The 18,601-nt window shown below is 45.9% G+C and overlaps 1 protein-coding gene across 3 annotated transcripts in view; it reads right to left on the bottom strand.

Annotated features, from left to right (window-relative positions):
• Nucleotides 1–18,601, bottom strand: part of LOC138649800 (5-hydroxytryptamine receptor 3A-like) — a 37,825-nt gene that overhangs the window by 5,857 nt on the left and 13,367 nt on the right. For all 3 annotated transcript variants that reach the window (XM_069740503.1, XM_069740505.1, XM_069740504.1), the window contains 3 exons: nt 17,743–17,915; nt 1,438–1,598; nt 959–1,163 (listed from right to left, as the gene is read on the bottom strand). In XM_069740503.1, coding sequence (XP_069596604.1) covers nt 959–1,163; nt 1,438–1,598; nt 17,743–17,915 — 539 coding nt within the window. The remainder of the gene's footprint in view (nt 1–958; nt 1,164–1,437; nt 1,599–17,742; nt 17,916–18,601) is intronic.

Genomic DNA, 18,601 nt, shown 5'->3' on the forward strand with positions numbered 1-18,601 from the left:
CCAAAGAGAAGGTTCTGAAGAAATGCCTAGTAGGACTGCAAGCAAAGATTTCACATACTGCGCTCCAGAAGAATCAAATGTGAATTTCTCTGCAATAGAGCAACGCAGCTCTATATGGAAAATAGCTGCAAATTCAGTGGAGCTCTGCGATTTTTGCAGGGTATTTAACTACATGGATTCTCATTAAATTTCTATGGAAGCAGAACTTCAAATATGAATAGGAACTATTTATCTGTAAGTGATAAAGAATAACAGAAATGGAAACTGGTGTTGCCCAAAAAGAACAGAAACATTTGGGAATACATGTACTAGAGAATATTGCACAGAGACTCCAGATCAAAACCCTAACCATGGCATGCAAAGCCATCCACAACCAGTGTCCTCCAAACATCTGTGGTCTAGTCTCCCGGTACTCTCCTGCACGCAACCTCCGATCCTCACAAGATCTCATTCTCTACTCCTCTCTTATCTCCTCTTCCCACAATCGCATACAAGATTTCTCCCGCACATCCCCCATACTCTGGAACTCTCTACCCCAACACATCAGACTCTCGCCTACCATGGAAACCTTCAAATCGAACCTGAAGACCTCTTCCGACAAGCCTACAACCTGCAGTAACCCCCGATCCATCAAACCTCTGGACGACCAGCTCTATCCTCATCTACTGTATCCTCAAACAATCCTTGTAGACTGTGAGCCCTCGTCAGCAGGGTCCTCTGTCCTCCTGTACCAGTCATGACTTGCATTGTTTAAGATTGTTGTACTTGTTTTTGTTATTTATAGCCCTCCTCACATGTAAAGCGCCATGGAATAAATGGCGCCATAATAATAATAAATAATAATAATAATACTAGGCACACAAAATAAGGAATACCAAATCTGAGTTAAGTGGACTATTGATATGTTAAAAGAGGTGAACGAGTTCAGGCCAAGACTGCTCTAGGAATAAGAACATACCTAGCATTGGTGTGCTATTAGAGTGGGGCAGCATGTTGTTTAGAATCAGCAGAAGCACAGAGAATCCTAAGATAACATTGATCTTGAAGCCAAGTCTTTCCCCAAAATCCTGAATGAACATACTGGCAATGTCCAGGAAAACCAAGAAACAGGCTGGGATGATGAGGTTAATAATATAGATTACAGCTGCTCTTTTTAACGTGACCTAAAAAGTAAAAAACAAAAGTATAAAGAGATAAATGTACTGGCGATACGACACAACTTAGAACAGAAAATAAACACACAGTAAATAAATTATATTAAAGGCAATGTTGTTAAAGGGAACCAGTCAGCTGATTTATCCTGCCATGAATCAGAGCCTGGCTGCGCCATTGCAGGAGCTTTTCAGAGAGAATGTAGTTAGAAGACCATAGAAGACCATAGACGATCCCTAGCTGGTAGGTTCCCCTTAAGGTCAACTTTTTTGATAAAATTCTCACCTCATATATGACCTGACTGAAGCCGTCGTTTAAGAAATCGTATGTAAGGTTCTGCACTGTGATGTCTACCAGAATCCAGTCTCCTTTAGGAACAAAGGCTTCTTGAGAGTTTTTATTGACTTCATATGAGTTGGATTTCGGCACCATGACCAGATCTCTAACTGCAAAGATATATCACATAATCAAGGCATGCGGCGGCAGATGTCAGATGCAATCCCTCCTCTGTACGGGTCACTCTGGTCTGACAACGGATCTGGGCTTATTTCCATGAAGGCAGCACAAGACTGCGCTTTGTTAAAGAAGAACTTTTCCTATCAACATTTTTATCCTCTTAATACACTGCAGTCATCATATTACATAGTTGCATGTACTTACAATTGCTCATTGTTACCGCACCAGAACCACAATGTATGGCTGGTACTCTATGCTCCAGATCAGAGGCGTAGATAGGGTTTTGGTTCAGGGGGGTGAAGCTTCTGAGTGTTTCCCTAACCAGATAACCTTCATTACAACTGGGTGAAGCACCCTAATAGTGGTCCTAAACTTTCCTTTCCTCGCTGAGAATAAACGTCTTCATCTGAGACGTACATGTACCCATTCAGATCAAGACGTTTATTCTCAGCGAGGAAAGGAAAGTTTAGGACCTGGTATACGAGAGATGCCCTAATGTGGCTACCAGGTACACATGAATTGGCCAATTTGTGCGCTAAACGCTCTCATTTTTTCATATTTCTAGTGCAGTAATGCAGTTCAATTTTCATGTTTGCATGTTTTAGCGCCGCAGTGTGCTGCCTTATTTATTTGATTGTCTTGGGCCAATTGGTCATCTTCTCGCAGCCGCTCAAGATTCTCTCATCTCTTGCCATCACAGATTTGGCCGTATCCTGGACCTCGTCGCATCTAACAGACTGGACATTCAGTGTCTCCCTCTCCCACACCACCTCCTCACCTCGCTCCTGTCTGTCGGTGTTCCCCAAGGCTCAGTTCTAGGACCCCTAATCTTCTCCATCTACACCTTTGGCCTGGGACAGCTCATAGAATCCCAAAGTTTGCAGTATCATCTCTATGCCGATGACACTCAGATTTACCTATCTGGGCCTGACATCACCTCCTTGCTGACCAAAATCCCACAATATTTGTCTGCTAACTCATCTTTCATTTCTGCTCGCTTTCTAAAACTGAACATGGACAAAACAGAATTCATCATATTTCCCACATCTCGCTATATCCCTCCACCGGACCTAATAATCAATGTCAATGGCTGCTCACTTTCTCCAGTCCCGCATGCTCGGTGCCTGGGGGTGTCCTCGACTCTGCCCTCTCTTTCAAGACACATATCCAAGCCCTTGCCTCCTCCTGCTGACTCCAACTCAAAAATATTCCCCAGATCCGGACATTCCTTGACCAAGAAACTTCAAATACGCTTGTGCACGCCCTCATCATCTCCCACCTCAACTATTGCAACCTCCTACTCTCTGGCCTCCCCTCTAGCATTCTTGCACCACTCCAATCTATCCTACACTCTGCTGCCCGATTAATCCACCTGTCTCCCTGTTATTCCCCAGCCCCTCCTCTCTGCCAAGCCCTTCACTGGATTCCTATTGTCCAGAGGCTCCAGTTCAAAACCCTAACTACAACAAAGCCATCAACAACCTGTCTCCTCCATACATCAGTGACATGGTCTCCCAGTACTTACCTACATGCAACCGTCGATCCTCTCAAGATCTCCTTCTCTACTTCCCGCTTATCTCATCTTCCCACAACCGCATATAAGACGTCTCCCGTGCTTCCCCCATTCTCTGGAACGCTCTACCCCAACACATCAGACTTTCACCTACCACGGAATTCTTCAAAAGGAACCTGAAGACCCACCTCTTCCAACAAGCCTACCACCTGCAGTGATCCTCAGTCTACTGAACCACCGCACAACCAGCTCTACCCTCTCCTAGTGTATCCTCACCCATCCCCTGTAGACTGTGAGCCCTCGTGGGCAGAGTCCTCACTCTCTCTCTGTACTTGTGTGTGCCTTGTATTGCTCATGTTTATTGTACTTGTCTATGTATGCCACTTTTTCAGATGTAAATTGCCATGGAAGAAATGGCGCTATAAAAAATGAATAATAATGATAACAATAATAATATAATGCACCTCCATAAAAAATAAATACAATATTCACCTCTCTTCCTCCTGGTTCCTCCGAGCGCCCGCACATCTCCGGACAGCGGGCGCCGGGCAGTGACGTCATCACGCTCCCTGTCATTGTCTGCGTCAGGGACATCAGACGCTGGCAGGGGGATAATGGGAGAGGGAATGTAACGCTCCTTCTCTCATCAATGCGGTCAGCTGTATCAGCATCCAGCTGATACAGTTGAACCTGCGATGATGGGCCCTCCCTCCTGCTCAGGGGCGCCATAGAAGTCGGGTGACAGAGCAGGGAGATCCATTCTCCCTGCTTTGCCACAGAATGTAACTGTATAACATCTAGTAGTTTACAGGTTGCGAGAAGTAAACTGGACACCTCTATTTGAGACAATATGGAGCTGTAATCCATGGAGGTGGAAAAGATGTTGAATGAACTTCTCTGCACGCAGATGGGAGACCAGACAGTGGAGTGACATGAGCTATCTTGGATAAGCGATTCTCAACCACCCAGATGATGGTCCACCCGGCCGATACCAGTAGGTCTGTGATGAAATCCATTGCGATATGCTGCCAGGGAGCAGATGGTACAGCCAACCAGTTGGAAGCTGTTTCAGAATCTTGTTCTGGTAACAAGAGAGTCAGGCAGAGACGGAGTCCGCAATAACATTGCGTAGGATCGCCCACAGTAACGTCAGGAAATAAGGAGAGCAGCTTTCTTCCATATGGCATGGCCAGCCAACTTAGATGAGTGAGCCCACAGAAGAACCAACTTCCTGTCTGGTTCGACAGCGTAAGTTTTTCCGGATGGGAGCCACAACAGCCTGTTGAAAATGGAGAATAAAGTTGAAGATGGTGAAGAGCAGATACCACCTGGATAGTTGTGGATTCAGCCACTGTACAGATTGCAGTTAGGCTAGATTCTTGTGGTCAGTGTAAATGACCACCGGGTGCAGCGCTCCCTCACGCAAGAACCATTACTCCCCTAGAGTCAGTTTAATAGCCAACAGTTCTCGATCACCAATATAATAGTTGTGTTCTAGAGCAGAGAAGATTTTAGAAAGGAAGCCGCAGGTCACCATATGGCCGGAAGGAGACTTTTGGGAAAGAACGGCTCTATCTCTTGAGGAAGAAGCAACCACTCCCAAGAAGAACTGCTTATCATTGTCCCGTCAATGCAGGACCGGAGATGAGAGAAGACCTGTTTCAATGACACAATGGTGTTCTTGCCTCAGAATTCCATATTTTAGGGTTGGCTCCCTTGCAGGACAAGGCAGAAATAAGAGCAGTCCGAGAGGAAAAATGCAGAATGAACAGGTGGTAGTAGTTTGCAAATCCGAGAAACTGCTGGAGAGCTTTAAAACTGTCAGTACGGGGCCACTTCAAGGGGACTGACACCTTCTCAAGATCCATTTTCAAGCCGATCTCAGAGATAATGTACCCAAGAAATGGAAAAGAAGTCTTCTCGAAGATGCATTTTTCATACTCTTCGTACAGATGATTCTTCCTTAATCCCAGCAGAATCGATGTGTGGGCAGATCAGGAGAAAACACAAAGGTAAACTACCACACACATGTAGATGGGGTCCTGGAAGATGCCATTCACCAATTCTTGAAAGACTGCTGGGATATTACAGAGTCCAAACAGCATAACACGGTACTCATAATGACCATCGCGGATGTGAAAGACCGTCTCCATTCGTCTCCCTGGCGCATATGGATTGAGACGATCAAACAGCTTGGATAAGAGAAGCAGAGGGTATTTGTTCTTGACAGTAATCTGGTTGAGTCTCCTATAATCGACGCAAGATCGAAGTGAGACGTCCTTTCCTCCTCCAGCCATGGAGGATGACTTCCGGATAAATCCCCTTGCTAGATTATCTTTAATGTATTTAGACATGGCTTGGGTCTCAGCCTGAGAAAGGGGGTAGTTATGGCCTCGTGGAGGAGAGGAGCCAGGAAAAAGGATGATATGGCAGACATACGTCCTATGAGGTAGTAACGTCTCAGCCTCCTTCTTATTGAAGACGTCAGCGTACGTCAAATAAGTAGCAGGCAAGTCAAGTAAATTAGATGGAAAAGCCTGGGGTCAAGCAGGATGAATGGGAACTAGGCAATTCTCATGGCACTCCTGTCCCAAATGGAGAACTTCTCTGGATCTCCAGTCGAAGACAGGCTGGTATCTCTGCAGCCATGGCAGACCTAGAAGCAGAGGGTGAGACAAACCTAGCAGCACGTAGAGGGGAATCTTCTCCGAATGTAGCATTCCTACCAGAAGTTCCACGGGCTCGCTAGCAAAAAGAATGGTCTTGGAAAGAGGTTTTCCATCTACCAATGAAGCCACCAAAGGATCCTGTAGACGTTGGATCAGGATTGTATACCGCTCCACAACTGCGTGTTGGATGAGATTACAAGACTATTGAGATAGAAAACAAGGTTCCAGAAACTCAAAAATAAATACTTAAAAATACCTGAATACTATTTCCAAACTTTTATTCTAATGTCATAAAAAGTCTTTCCTTTTCTGTTGGATGAGATTACTTGCATTACCAGAGTCAAGGTAGGCCGAGTCGACAAAACAGATGTTGCCATAGGAAATAGATACTGTCAGTCAGTGATGGAAAAAAGTGATTCTCTCCCAGGGTGACCTCTCCAACCAACCCTAGGCACTGGAGATTCCCGGTCTCTCTGGACAGGAATGGATTACATGCTCAGGACTGCCACAATAGAAGTACTTTCTCTTGGCGAGACTGGCCTCCTGACGATGCTTAGCCGTCTTCACTTGGTCAATTTGCACAGACTACGGAGAGGATGCCAAAGCAGTTCTCCTCTTACTAGTCACTTCCTTGGAATTCTCCTGAACTCTCATGTCGATGTGAGTTGCCAGAGACACCAAGTCATCCAGTGAGGTGGGTATATCACGACCGGCCAGCTCATCCTTGATTCACCCAGAAAGGCCCTCCCAGAAGCTGGCCACCAGAGCCTCATTATTCCAGGTGAGTTTGGACGACAGGGTATGGAAGCAAACAGTGTACTGGCTCACTGTGAAATTTCCCTGGTGCAGTCTGAGAAGAGAAGATACTGCAGAGGAAAACATCCGGGCTCGTCAAAGACTTTACGGAAGGCTTTAAGAAAGGACTGGAGGTTCGACACAAGACTATCCCCTCTCTCCCATAGGGGACTGAGTCATGCCAGAGCTTTGCCAGTAAGTTGATGTGAGCGAGTGCCAGGGTCATAGTCGTGGCTGAGACTAATGGCTCTTGCGTGCTCTGGTCTCCCTTCACATACAAACATTGTCCTTTTATCAATGTACTTGCCTCTCTGCTCTCGGCTCCCTCAGGATCTCCTCTGAGTTGCTGAAGGCCTTCTCCATACGTTATAGCACAAACAGAGACACAGTCCATGCAGTAAGCTGCCACATTTTAGCGCCACCTGCGTCCCCGTACTGTTGTGACCTCCACTGTAGTCTCCGCTCCACCACTGCTGTCACACTGCTTCTAAGGTTGTTCTTCTGGCCCTCAGGGCCCTGGATGGACGGGCTCCTAGCTTTGAAAGTTATGGAGCTACTGGGTAGCTCGGGCTCTAAAGCCCACCTTAGCGGTCCGGGCTTTCTAGCCCCCCTCCTCACCACGAAACTGTCCTTGCCTTATCCCCGTTAACTCCTCCTATGTTTAACTATTGATAATACTAAGGTGTCATGTATCCATCTAGTGGCCCAACTAAGGTACTACACTGTCCCTAGTCAACTATGGGAAACTATACACAGTAATATATAACATTCACATAGCAGATTGAAATCACATTTACATAGTGCGATCACACTCCCACTGCATCAAGAACCAGGACGTACTTAAAGGGTAGGGGCGTGTACCAGTCTTTATAACCCCTTTCATTGAGACATGATAAAAGCCACTTTGGCCCAATCTGAGAGGAACTGATGAGCCAAAAGTTTAAAGTGCAGCGTGCACTGATTAATAAACTCCTGACATAGGGCAGGGTCACTGCTAAAACGAGGAAGAGCAAACAAACAAGGTCCAGTATTGGGAGCAAAGCTCGCAGGCTGGAGGGTCATGGCCAAGGTCTTTGCAGCTTGAGTAGGTGCAAATGCGGCTGGAGTAGTCAGCGTATCTAGTTGGGTAGTAACTGACAGCAGGTAGGTGAGGATTTTATTCTGCAGTTCTTTCTGACCGGAGACCTCATTGAAAAGCTCTGAAAAAAGGGAAGCCTGAAAGCCAACGGATTCCATGGCCTGTGCAAACTGGAACAGGAGTGGTGGAACCAGTGTGCCGCAGTTTGAGGAGAGCCTAGAGAAGCGTGGCTAGGTGAGCACCTGACTCTACTCAAGTCCATGATGGTGGGGTTAGGCTGCTCTCAATGAACACCAGGAGCTACTCCAAGATATACCATGGACGCATGGCAGCTGACCCTCAAGGGATAGATAGCTGGAATCGGCCAGTAGAGTACATCTGATATACAGAAAAGCACGACAGATGCAGATGGCTCTGGCTGATATACATACTGACAAATCAGGTACTGGCAAGGAGGTTAGGAATGGACAGACACTAGCAGAACTATCGGATAGGGACCTGAGAACAAGCTCCTCCATGTATGTGGAGGTGCCTTAAAAAGTAAGTGTCTCCTATCCATTGGGTACACTTTAGGATGGCACATGGCCCCTTTTGGAGGGTGGGAGCACACGTGCATGCTCCCCAAGCACAGTGTCCGGGGATCTGCGCACCATTTCAACACACTGGGCAGAAGCAGACTAGGAAGGAGGAGGAGAAGCTGAACGAGGGCTGCGGTGACTATAAGTTATTAGTTACATGACCATCTGGACGGTCACGAGACCGGAAGATGTTAGTCACATTGGAACACAAATGAGCTCCAAGATGTGATTCACCTAAAAAACACACATATGACTGAAAGATGCCGGTCATTCTGGAACGCAAATGTGTTCCATTATGCAGTCCGTTATGCAGGTATAATTCCCAGCAATCACCATAAAGTATATGTATGTCATGGAGCAAAAGGAGAACCTCAATGGTAATATATTTTACTTAGGAGCATGGGGGTAAAAAAATTGGCCTTAGGTAAGCAACTTATATACAAGGTAAACGTACCCTAACGATATATAGCAAAATATACACTGCTCAAAAAAATAAAGGGAACACTAAAATTGCACATCCTAGATATCACTGAATGAAATATTACAGTTGTTAATCTATATTCATTACATAGTGGAATGTGTTGAGAACAATAAAACCAGAAAATGATCAACGTAAATCACAACTAATATCCCACAGAGGTTCCAGGCTGATCCAACTTCAGTGGAAATGCCTTAAGACAAGGAAATGATGCTCAGTAGTGTGTGTGGCCTCCGCGTGCCTGTATGATCTCCCTACAATGCCTGGGCATGCTCCTGATGAGGCAGCGGATGGTCTCCTGAAGGATCTCCACCCAGACCTAGACTAAAGCATCTGCCAACTCCTGGACAGTCTGTTGGTGGATGGTGGGAGACATGATATCCCAGATGTGTTCAATCAGATTCAGGTCTGGGGAACGGGCAGGCAAGTCCATAGCTTCAATGCCTTCATCTTGCAGGAACTGCTGACACACTTCAGCCACATGAGGTTTGGCATTGTCCTGCATTAGGAGAAACCCAGGGCCAACCGCACCAGCATATGATCTCACAAGGGGTCTGAGGATCTCATCTGGGTACCTAATGGCAGTCAGGCTACCTCTGGCGAGCACATGGAGGGCTGTGCGGCCCTCCAAAGAAATGCCACCCCACACCATTACTGACCCACTGCCAAACCGGTCATGTTGAAGGATGTTGCACGCAGATCGCGCTCCACGGCGTCTCCAGACTCTGTCACGTCTGTCACATGTGCTCAGTGTGAACCTGATTTCATCTGTGAAGAGCACAGGGCGCCAGTGGTGAATTTGCCAATCCTGGTGTTCTGTGCCAGATGCCAAGCATCCTGCACAGTGTTGGGCTGTGGGCACAACCCCATCTGTGGACATTGGGCACTCAGACCATCCTCATGGAGTTGGTTTCTAACCGTTTGTGCAGACACATGCACATTTGTGGCCTGCTGGAGGTCATTTTGCAGGGCTCTGGCAGTGTTCCTCCTTGCACAAAGGCTGAGGTAGCGGTCCTGCTACTGGGTTGTTGCCCTCCTACAGCCCCTTCTGTTATGATCTGGTGGTTTAGGAGCAACATGGAACGAGCTCTGAAGGAAGTGGTATCTGTACTGACCGCAGTCCCTAAGCTCAACACAACACTAGAAGTAGCCGTGGGATGCTCCTAACTCTCCCTAGGCATCTCGTCACAGCCTAAGAGCTAACTACCCCTAAAGATAGAAGCAGGAAAACTATCTTGCCTCAGAGAAATCCCCAAAGGATAGATTAGCCCCCCACAAATAATGACTGTGAGTGGAGAGGGAAAAGACATACACAGAATGAAACCAGGATGAGCACAGGAGGCCAGTCTAGCTAGATAGATAGGACAGGATGGAATACTGTGCGGTCAGTATAAAACACTACAAAAATCCACGCAGAGATTACAAAAATCTCCACACCTGACTAAAGGTGTGGAGGGTAAATCTGCTTCCCAGAGCTTCCAGCAACACAGAGATAATTCATACTGATAAGCTGGACAAACATAGAAAGCACAGAACGGATAAGTCTACAATCTGTGGACAGAAAAGAGCAAGCAAGAACTTAGCTTTGCTGAACTGGTCAGGATAACAGGGAAATCCAAAGAGATGTGAATCCAACCAGGAACCATTTACAAGTGGCACTGGCTGAAGGAAAGAGCCAGGCATAAATAGCCGAGCAGAAAAGACAATCAGTAGAAGCAGCTGCTGACAGCTAAATCCAAGGAGCAGCCATACCACTTGAAACCACAAGAGGAAGCCCAAGAGCAGAACTCACAAAAGTGCCACTTACAACCACCGGAGGGAGCCCAAGAGCGGAATTCACAACAGTGCCCCCCCTTGAGGAGGGGTCACCGAACCCTCACCAGAGCCCCCAGGCCGATCAGGACGAGCCAAGTGAAAAGCACGAACCAAATCGGTGGCATGGACATCGGAGGCAACAACCCAAGAATTATCCTCCTGGCCATAACCCTTCCACTTGACAAGATACTGAAGCCTCCGCCTCGAAAAACGAGAATCCAAAATCTTCTCAACCTCATATTCCAACTCTCCCTCAACCAACACCGGGGCAGGAGGGTCAACCGAGGGAACAACGGGCACCACATATCTCCGCAACAAAGATCTATGGAAAACATTATGAATGGCAAAAGAGGCTGGAAGAGCCAAACGAAAAGACACCGGATTAATAATTTCAGAAATTTTATAAGGACCAATAAACCGAGGCTTAAACTTAGGGGAAGAAACCTTCATAGGAACATGACGAGAAGACAACCAAACCAAATCCCCCACACGAAGCCGGGGGCCAACACACCGACGGCGGTTAGCAAAACGTTGAGCTCTTTCCTGAGACAACGTCAAATTGTCCACCACATGAGTCCAAATCTGCTGCAGCCTGTCCACCACAGAATCAACACCAGGACAATCAGAAGGCTCAACCTGCCCAGAAGAAAAACGAGGATGAAAACCAAAATTACAAAAAAAAGGTGAAACCAAAGTAGCCGAACTAGCCCGATTATTAAGGGCAAACTTGGCCAACGGCAAGAAAGACACCCAATCATCCTGATCAGCAGACACAAAGCATCTCAAATAGGTCTCCAAGGTCTGATTAGTTCGCTCAGTTTGGCCATTAGTCTGAGGATGAAACGCCGAAGAAAAAGACAAATCAATGCCCATCCTAGCACAAAAGGCCCGCCAAAACCTAGAGACAAACTGAGAACCTCTGTCAGACACAATATTCTCCGGAATGCCATGCAAACGAACCACATGCTGAAAAAACAATGGAACCAGATCTGAGGAGGAAGGCAACTTAGGCAAAGGTACCAGATGGACCATTTTAGAGAACCGGTCACAAACAACCCAGATAACAGACATCTTCTGGGAAACAGGAAGATCCGAAATAAAATCCATGGAAATATGCGTCCAGGGCCTCTCAGGGACCGGCAAAGGCAAAAGCAACCCACTAGCGCGGGAACAGCAAGGCTTGGCTCGGGCGCAAGTCCCACAGGACTGCACAAAAGCACGGACATCGCTCGACAAGGAAGGCCACCAAAAGGACCTAGCAACCAAATCTCTGGTACCAAAAATCCCAGGATGACCAGCCAACAGTGAACAATGAACCTCAGAAATCACCTTACTTGTCCATCCATCAGGAACAAACAGCTTCCCCACAGGACAGCGGTCAGGCCTATCAGCCTGAAATTCCTGAAGCACCCGCCGCAAATCAGGGGAGATGGCAGAAAGAATCACCCCTTCCTTAAGAATGCCAACCGGCTCAAGGACTCCAGGAGAATCAGGCGAAAAACTCCTAGAGAGGGCATCAGCCTTAACATTCTTAGATCCCGGAAGATACGAGACCACAAAATCAAAACGGGAGAAAAACAGGGACCATCGAGCCTGTCTAGGATTCAGCCGCTTGGCCGACTCGAGGTAAATCAGATTCTTATGATCAGTCAGGACCACAACGTGGTGCTTAGCTCCCTCAAGCCAATGTCGCCACTCCTCAAACGCCCACTTCATAGCCAACAACTCCCGATTGCCGACATCATAATTGCGTTCCACAGGCGAAAACTATCTGGAAAAAAAGCACACGGTTTCATCAAAGAACCATCAGATTCCCTCTGAGACAAAACGGCCCCTGCCCCAATCTCAGAAGCGTCGACCTCCACTTGAAAAGGAAGAGAAACATCCGGCTGACGCAAAACAGGGGCAGAAGTAAATCGGCGTTTAAGCTCCTGAAAGGCCTCAACAGCCGCAGAGGACCAATTCGTCACATCAGCGCCTTTCTTCGTCAAATCAGTAAGGGGCTTAACCACACTGGAAAAGTTGGCAATGAAACGGCGATAGAAATTAGCAAAGCCCAAAAATTTTTGAAGGCCCTTCACAGATGTGGGTTGAATCCAGTCATGAATACCTTGGACCTTAACAGGATCCATTTCTATAAACGAGGGAGAAAATATAAAACCCAAAAAAGAGACCTTCTGAACTCCGAATAGGCACTTAGACCCCTTCACAAACAAAGCATTATCACGAAGGATCTGGAACACCATCCTGACCTGCTTCACATGAGACTCCCAATCATCGGAAAAAATCAAAATATCATCCAAATATACAACCATGAATTTATCAAGATAATTGCAGAAAATATCATGCATGAAGGACTGGAACACAGATGGAGCATTAGAGAGCCCAAATGGCATCACAAGGTATTCAAAATGGCCTTCGGGCGTATTAAATGCAGTTTTCTATTCGTCACCCTGTTTAATACGAACAAGATTATATGCCCCTCGGAGGTCAATCTTAGTTAGCCAACTAGCCCCCTTAATCTGAGCAAATAAATCAGTAAGCAAAGGCAAGGGGTATTGGAATTTGACCGTGATCTTATTAAGAAGACGATAATCTATACAGGGTCTCAAGGAGCCATCCTTCTTAGCAACAAAAAAGAAACCCGCTCCCAATGGTGACAAAGACGGCCAAATATGCCCTTTCTCCAAAGATTCCTTAACATAGCTCCGCATGGCGGCATGCTCTGGCACAGACAGATTGAAAAGTCGTCCCTTAGGGAACTTACAGCCAGGAATCAAGTTAATAGCACAATCACAGTCCCTATGTGGAGGAAGGGAACTGGACTTGGGCTCATCAAATACATCCTGGAAATCCGACAAAAACTCAGGAACCTCAGAAGAGGTGGAAGAGGAAATTGACATCAAAGGAACGTCACTATGTACCCCTTGACAACCCCAACTAGTCACAGACATAGTTTTCCAATCCAGCACCGGATTATGTTCCTGTAACCATGGAAAACCCAGTACAACAACATCATGCAGGTTATGCAACACCAGAAAACGGCAATTTTCCTGATGTGCAGGAGCCATGTACATGGTCATCTACGTCCAGTACTGAGGTTTATCCTTGGCCAATGGAGTAGCATCAATGCCTCTCAAAGGAATAGGGCTCTGTAAAGGCTGCAAGGAAAAACCACAGCGCTTGGCGAATTCTAAGCCCGTTAGGTTCAGGGCAGCGCCTGAATCCACAAATGCCATGACAGAAAAGGACGACAATGAGCAAATCAGGGTCACAGATAAAAGAAATTTAGGCTGTACAGTACTAATGGTAACAGACCTAGCGACCCTCCTAGTACGTTTAGGGCAATCAGAAATAACATGAGCAGAATCACCACAGTAAAAACACAGCCTATTCTGACGTCTGAATTCCTGCCGTCCTGTTTTAGTCAAAATCCTATCACATTGCATAGATTCAGGACTCTGCTCAGAGGACACTGCCATATGGTGCACAGCTTTGCGCTCGCGCAAACGCCGATCAATCTGAATGGCTAGAGACATAGACTCGCTCAAACCAGTAGGTGTAGGGAAGCCCACCATAACATCTTTAAGGGCTTCAGAAAGACCCTTTCTGAAAATAGCAGCCAGAGCATCCTCATTCCATTTAGTAAGCACAGACCATTTCCTAAATTTCTGGCAGTATAATTCTGCCGCTTCCTGACCTTGACACAAGGCCAACAGGGTTTTTTCTGCATGATCCACAGAGTTAGGTTCATCATACAATAATCCGAGCGCTTGAAAAAATGCATCTACATTCAGCAATGCCAGATCCCCTGATTCAAGGGAGAATGCCCAGTCCTGAGGGTCACCACGCAGCAAGGATATGATGATTTTTACTTGCTGAATGGGATCGCCAGAAGAACGGGGTTTCAAAGCTAAAAACAATTTGCAGTTATTTTTAAAGTTCAAAAACTTGGATCTGTCTCCAAAAAACAAATCAGGAGTAGGAATTTTATGCTCCAAAGCCGGAGTCTGGACAACATAATCTTGGATACTCTGTACTCTTGCAGCAAGTTGATCCACACGAGAAAACAAACCCTGAACATCCATGCCAGAGCACAAATCCTGCACCACCCAAAGGTCAAGAGGAAAAAAAAGACAAAAAGAGAGCACAGAAAAAAAAATGGCTCAGAATTTTTTCCTTCTTTTTGAGATGCATTTAATTCATTTATGGCCACTTGTACTGTTATGATCTGGTGGTTTAGGAGCAACATGGAACGAGCTCTGAAGGAAGTGGTATCTGTACTGACCGCAGTCCCTAAGCTCAACACAACACTAGAAGTAGCCGTGGGATGCTCCTAACTCTCCCTAGGCATCTCGTCACAGCCTAAGAGCTAACTACCCCTAAAGATAGAAGCAGGAAAACGATCTTGCCTCAGAGAAATCCCCAAAGGATAGATTAGCCCCCCACAAATAATGACTGTGAGTGGAGAGGGAAAAGACATACACAGAATGAAACCAGGATGAGCACAGGAGGCCAGTCTAGCTAGATAGATAGGACAGGATGGAATACTGTGCGGTCAGTATAAAACACTACAAAAATCCACGCAGAGATTACAAAAATCTCCACACCTGACTAAAGGTGTGGAGGGTAAATCTGCTTCCCACAGCTTCCAGCAACACAGAGATAATTCATACTGATAAGCTGGACAAACATAGAAAGCACAGAACGGATAAGTCTACAATCTGTGGACAGAAAAGAGCAAGCAAGAACTTAGCTTTGCTGAACTGGTCAGGATAACAGGGAAATCCAAAGAGATGTGAATCCAACCAGGAACCATTTACAAGTGGCACTGGCTGAAGGAAAGAGCCAGGCATAAATAGCCGAGTGTTGTGAATTCTGTTGTCGGGCTCCCTCCTGTGGTCATGAATGGTACTTCGGCTGGTTCTGTCCATGGACTTCCTCTGGTGGGTGTTTCTGAGTTTCCTTCCACAGGTGACGAGGTTAATTCGTTAGCTGCTGCTCTATTTAACTCCACTTAGATCTTTGCTCCATGCCACCTGTCAATGTTCCAGTATTGGTCTAGTTCTCTCCTGGATCGTTCTTGTGACCTGTCTTCCCATCAGAAGCTAAGTTCCAGCTTGTATTTCTTTGGTTTGCTATTTTTCTGTCCAGCTTGCTATTTAATTTGTTTTCTTGCTTGCTGGAAGCTCTGGGACGCAGAGGGAGCGCCTCCGCACCGTGAGTCGGTGCGGAGGGTCTTTTTGCGCCCTCTGCATGGTCTTTTTGTAGGTTTTTGTGCTGACCGCAAAGTAACCTTTCCTATCCTCGGTCTGTTCAGTAAGTCGGGCCTCACTTTGCTTAAATCTATTTCATCTCTGTGTTTGTATTTTCATCTTTACTCACAGTCATTATATGTGGGGGGCTGCCTTTTCCTTTGGGGAATTTCTCTGAGGCAAGGTAGGCTTTATTTTTCTATCTTCAGGGCTAGCTAGTTTCTTAGGCTGTGCCGAGTTGCATAGGGAGCGTTAGGCGCAATCCACGGCTAATTCTAGTGTGTTTGATAGGTTTAGGGATTGCGGTCAGCAGAGTTCCCACGTCCCAGAGCTCGTCCTTATTATCAGTAACTATCAGGTCATTCCGTGTGCTCTTAACCACCAGGTCCATTATTGTCCTGACCACCAGGTCATAACAGCCGAGCAGAAAAGACAATCAGCAGCTGCTGACAGCTAAATCCAAGGAGCAGCCATACCATTTGAAACCACAAGAGGGAGCCCAAGAGCAGAACTCACAAAAGTGCCACTTACAACCACCGGAGGGAGCCCAAGAGCGGAATTCACAACACCCTTCCACGTCTCCTGGTGTACTGGCCTGTCTCCTGGTAGTGCCTCCAGCCTCTGGACACTACGCTGATGGACACAGCAAACCTTCTTGCCACAGCTCGCATTGATATCCAGCCTGGATGAGCTGCACTACCTGAGCCACTTATGTAGGTGGTAGAGTCCGTCTCATGCTACCACAAGTGTGAAAGCACAACCAACATTCAAAAGTGACCAAAACATCAGCCAGAAATCATTGGTACTGAGATGTGGTCTGTGGTCCCCTCCTGCAGACCCACTCCTTTATTGAGTGTGTCTTGATAATTGCCAATAATTTCCACGTGTTGTCTATTCCATTTGAGAACAGCATGTGAAACTGATTGTCAAACAGTGTTGCTTCCTAAGTGGACAGTTTGATTTCACAAAAGTTTGATTTACTTGGAGTTATATTCTGTTGTTTAAGTGTTCCCTTTATTTTCTTGAGCAGTGTATTAAAATGTAATACATTTGTACATAACCATCTGTAATTATGCATAACAAAGCATGGCTAAAAAAAGGCCTATATGCTTAGGCTAAGACTATGCATAAAGAAAACCTGAATTAATTGAACACATATAGAGGACTATATAAAACTGGCAAAGCTCAACTGTTCATTTATTCCTCCCGGGTTCACAGATTCCACCCAAAAGGTTGCCAAAATTGGCAACTCGGCCCATTTTGGCAAAGCTGGGAGAAACTACCCTGAAAACTGTAAAAATCGTAAAATTGTGGTGCAACTATGAGTTGCGCAAAAAATGTTGCAGCTTTTCAAGGCTTTTACCACACTTTTTTGGTGCCAAAACTTTGATAAATTGGGGCCAAAATGATTCAGTATAAAATCAATTCCTATACAGACAAGAAAATTAAGGCAAGCTTATGCAAAAAGGAAAAACTGTTCCCCTTATTCATCAAAGGTTTTACGTTGTGGTGTAAAAAGCTTTGAAAAGACAAAATTTTTGCACATGGAGGCGAGCCAAAAAACTTGCAACTTTTGGCATTCTTATGCTAGCTTGAACCACTTCCATCAAAATGGGTAGAAATGGAGAAAATCCGGGGCTGAATGGGGCATGGTTTTACAGGCCAATAAAATTTAGCAAAAGTGCTATTTTTATTAATATTTAATTCAATGCAGAAAATACAACTGTAATGAAAATGCAATAGTTAGCATAAGGTTTTAGAAACCTGTACATCCCTTTAAAGCAATTTATCGTAATGCTTATGTGCATCCTAGGACAGGGGTCTCCATCATCTCTCTCCATCCATGCTGGGAGTTGTAGATTCAAATGAATGTTGGGGACTACCGTCCTGGGAAAGAAGGCATGCATATCTAAAAGTGATACTGTAAACTCTGCCTATTTTGTATCTTTGTACCTGTGTAAAGATATGAGCGAAATGTAAGCCTGCAGGTCTGTGTGTCAAAAGGGAATTTGTACAAGTCCAAATTACACGTGCTGACAACCCGGAGGGGCTTGGAGTTACTTATTTTTCCATTATTAGTCAGGTTATAATATGAAATCACCGGCGATTTGTGATCTTCTTCAGTCCTGTAAAGATACATATATACGTTACATCTGGTTCCATACCACTGCTGTGACTTTGCATGATGAAAACCATTACACATTACAGTAGCGGCATTGGGGGTGAGATTTCCATAATGGACGGGACCAAGAAGAGCCAAGTTTGGTGGGCAAGTTGAGATGCTGGAACACTGGGCCACGCTGATAGAAGGGGCAGAAAAGAAGTAAAAAACGTAACGGTTTAGTGTCAAGTTGGGATAGTGTGCCTAGAAGACCTACAATAAACCCATGTAGTAGGTAGCCCTGGAGTAGCTTGCCTATAGGGAAGCGTCAGGAGGTGGACTAAGTTAGGAGGAATGTGTTAAAGTCCCTCAGCATGGGTCTATGGTGTTGATTCTTGGGAAACATTGACAAGAGTATTGGCGGGAACTGAAGAGTGGTAGGAGGGATCACCACTGTCCATGGGTACTGTGTTCTCACCTAACCCATAGGCTCCTTTCACATTGCATTCTTGCCCATGTTCAGTAGTCCCGTTGGAAATGAACCCCCTGCAAAACGGGATTCGGAAGTATGCGGTGACGGGGTTATAGACTATAATGGTGCCAACAGAGCCAACGTGTGCTTCATTGTACATCATTTTCGGGCATATACGCCTACTGGAGGTGGACACCCAGAGGAAGTAGACTGCTTCTGAGTCTCTGCCTCTAGTAGGT

This window comes from Ranitomeya imitator, chromosome 9 (genome assembly GCF_032444005.1).
Source record: "Ranitomeya imitator isolate aRanImi1 chromosome 9, aRanImi1.pri, whole genome shotgun sequence".
NCBI lineage: Eukaryota > Metazoa > Chordata > Amphibia > Anura > Dendrobatidae > Ranitomeya > Ranitomeya imitator.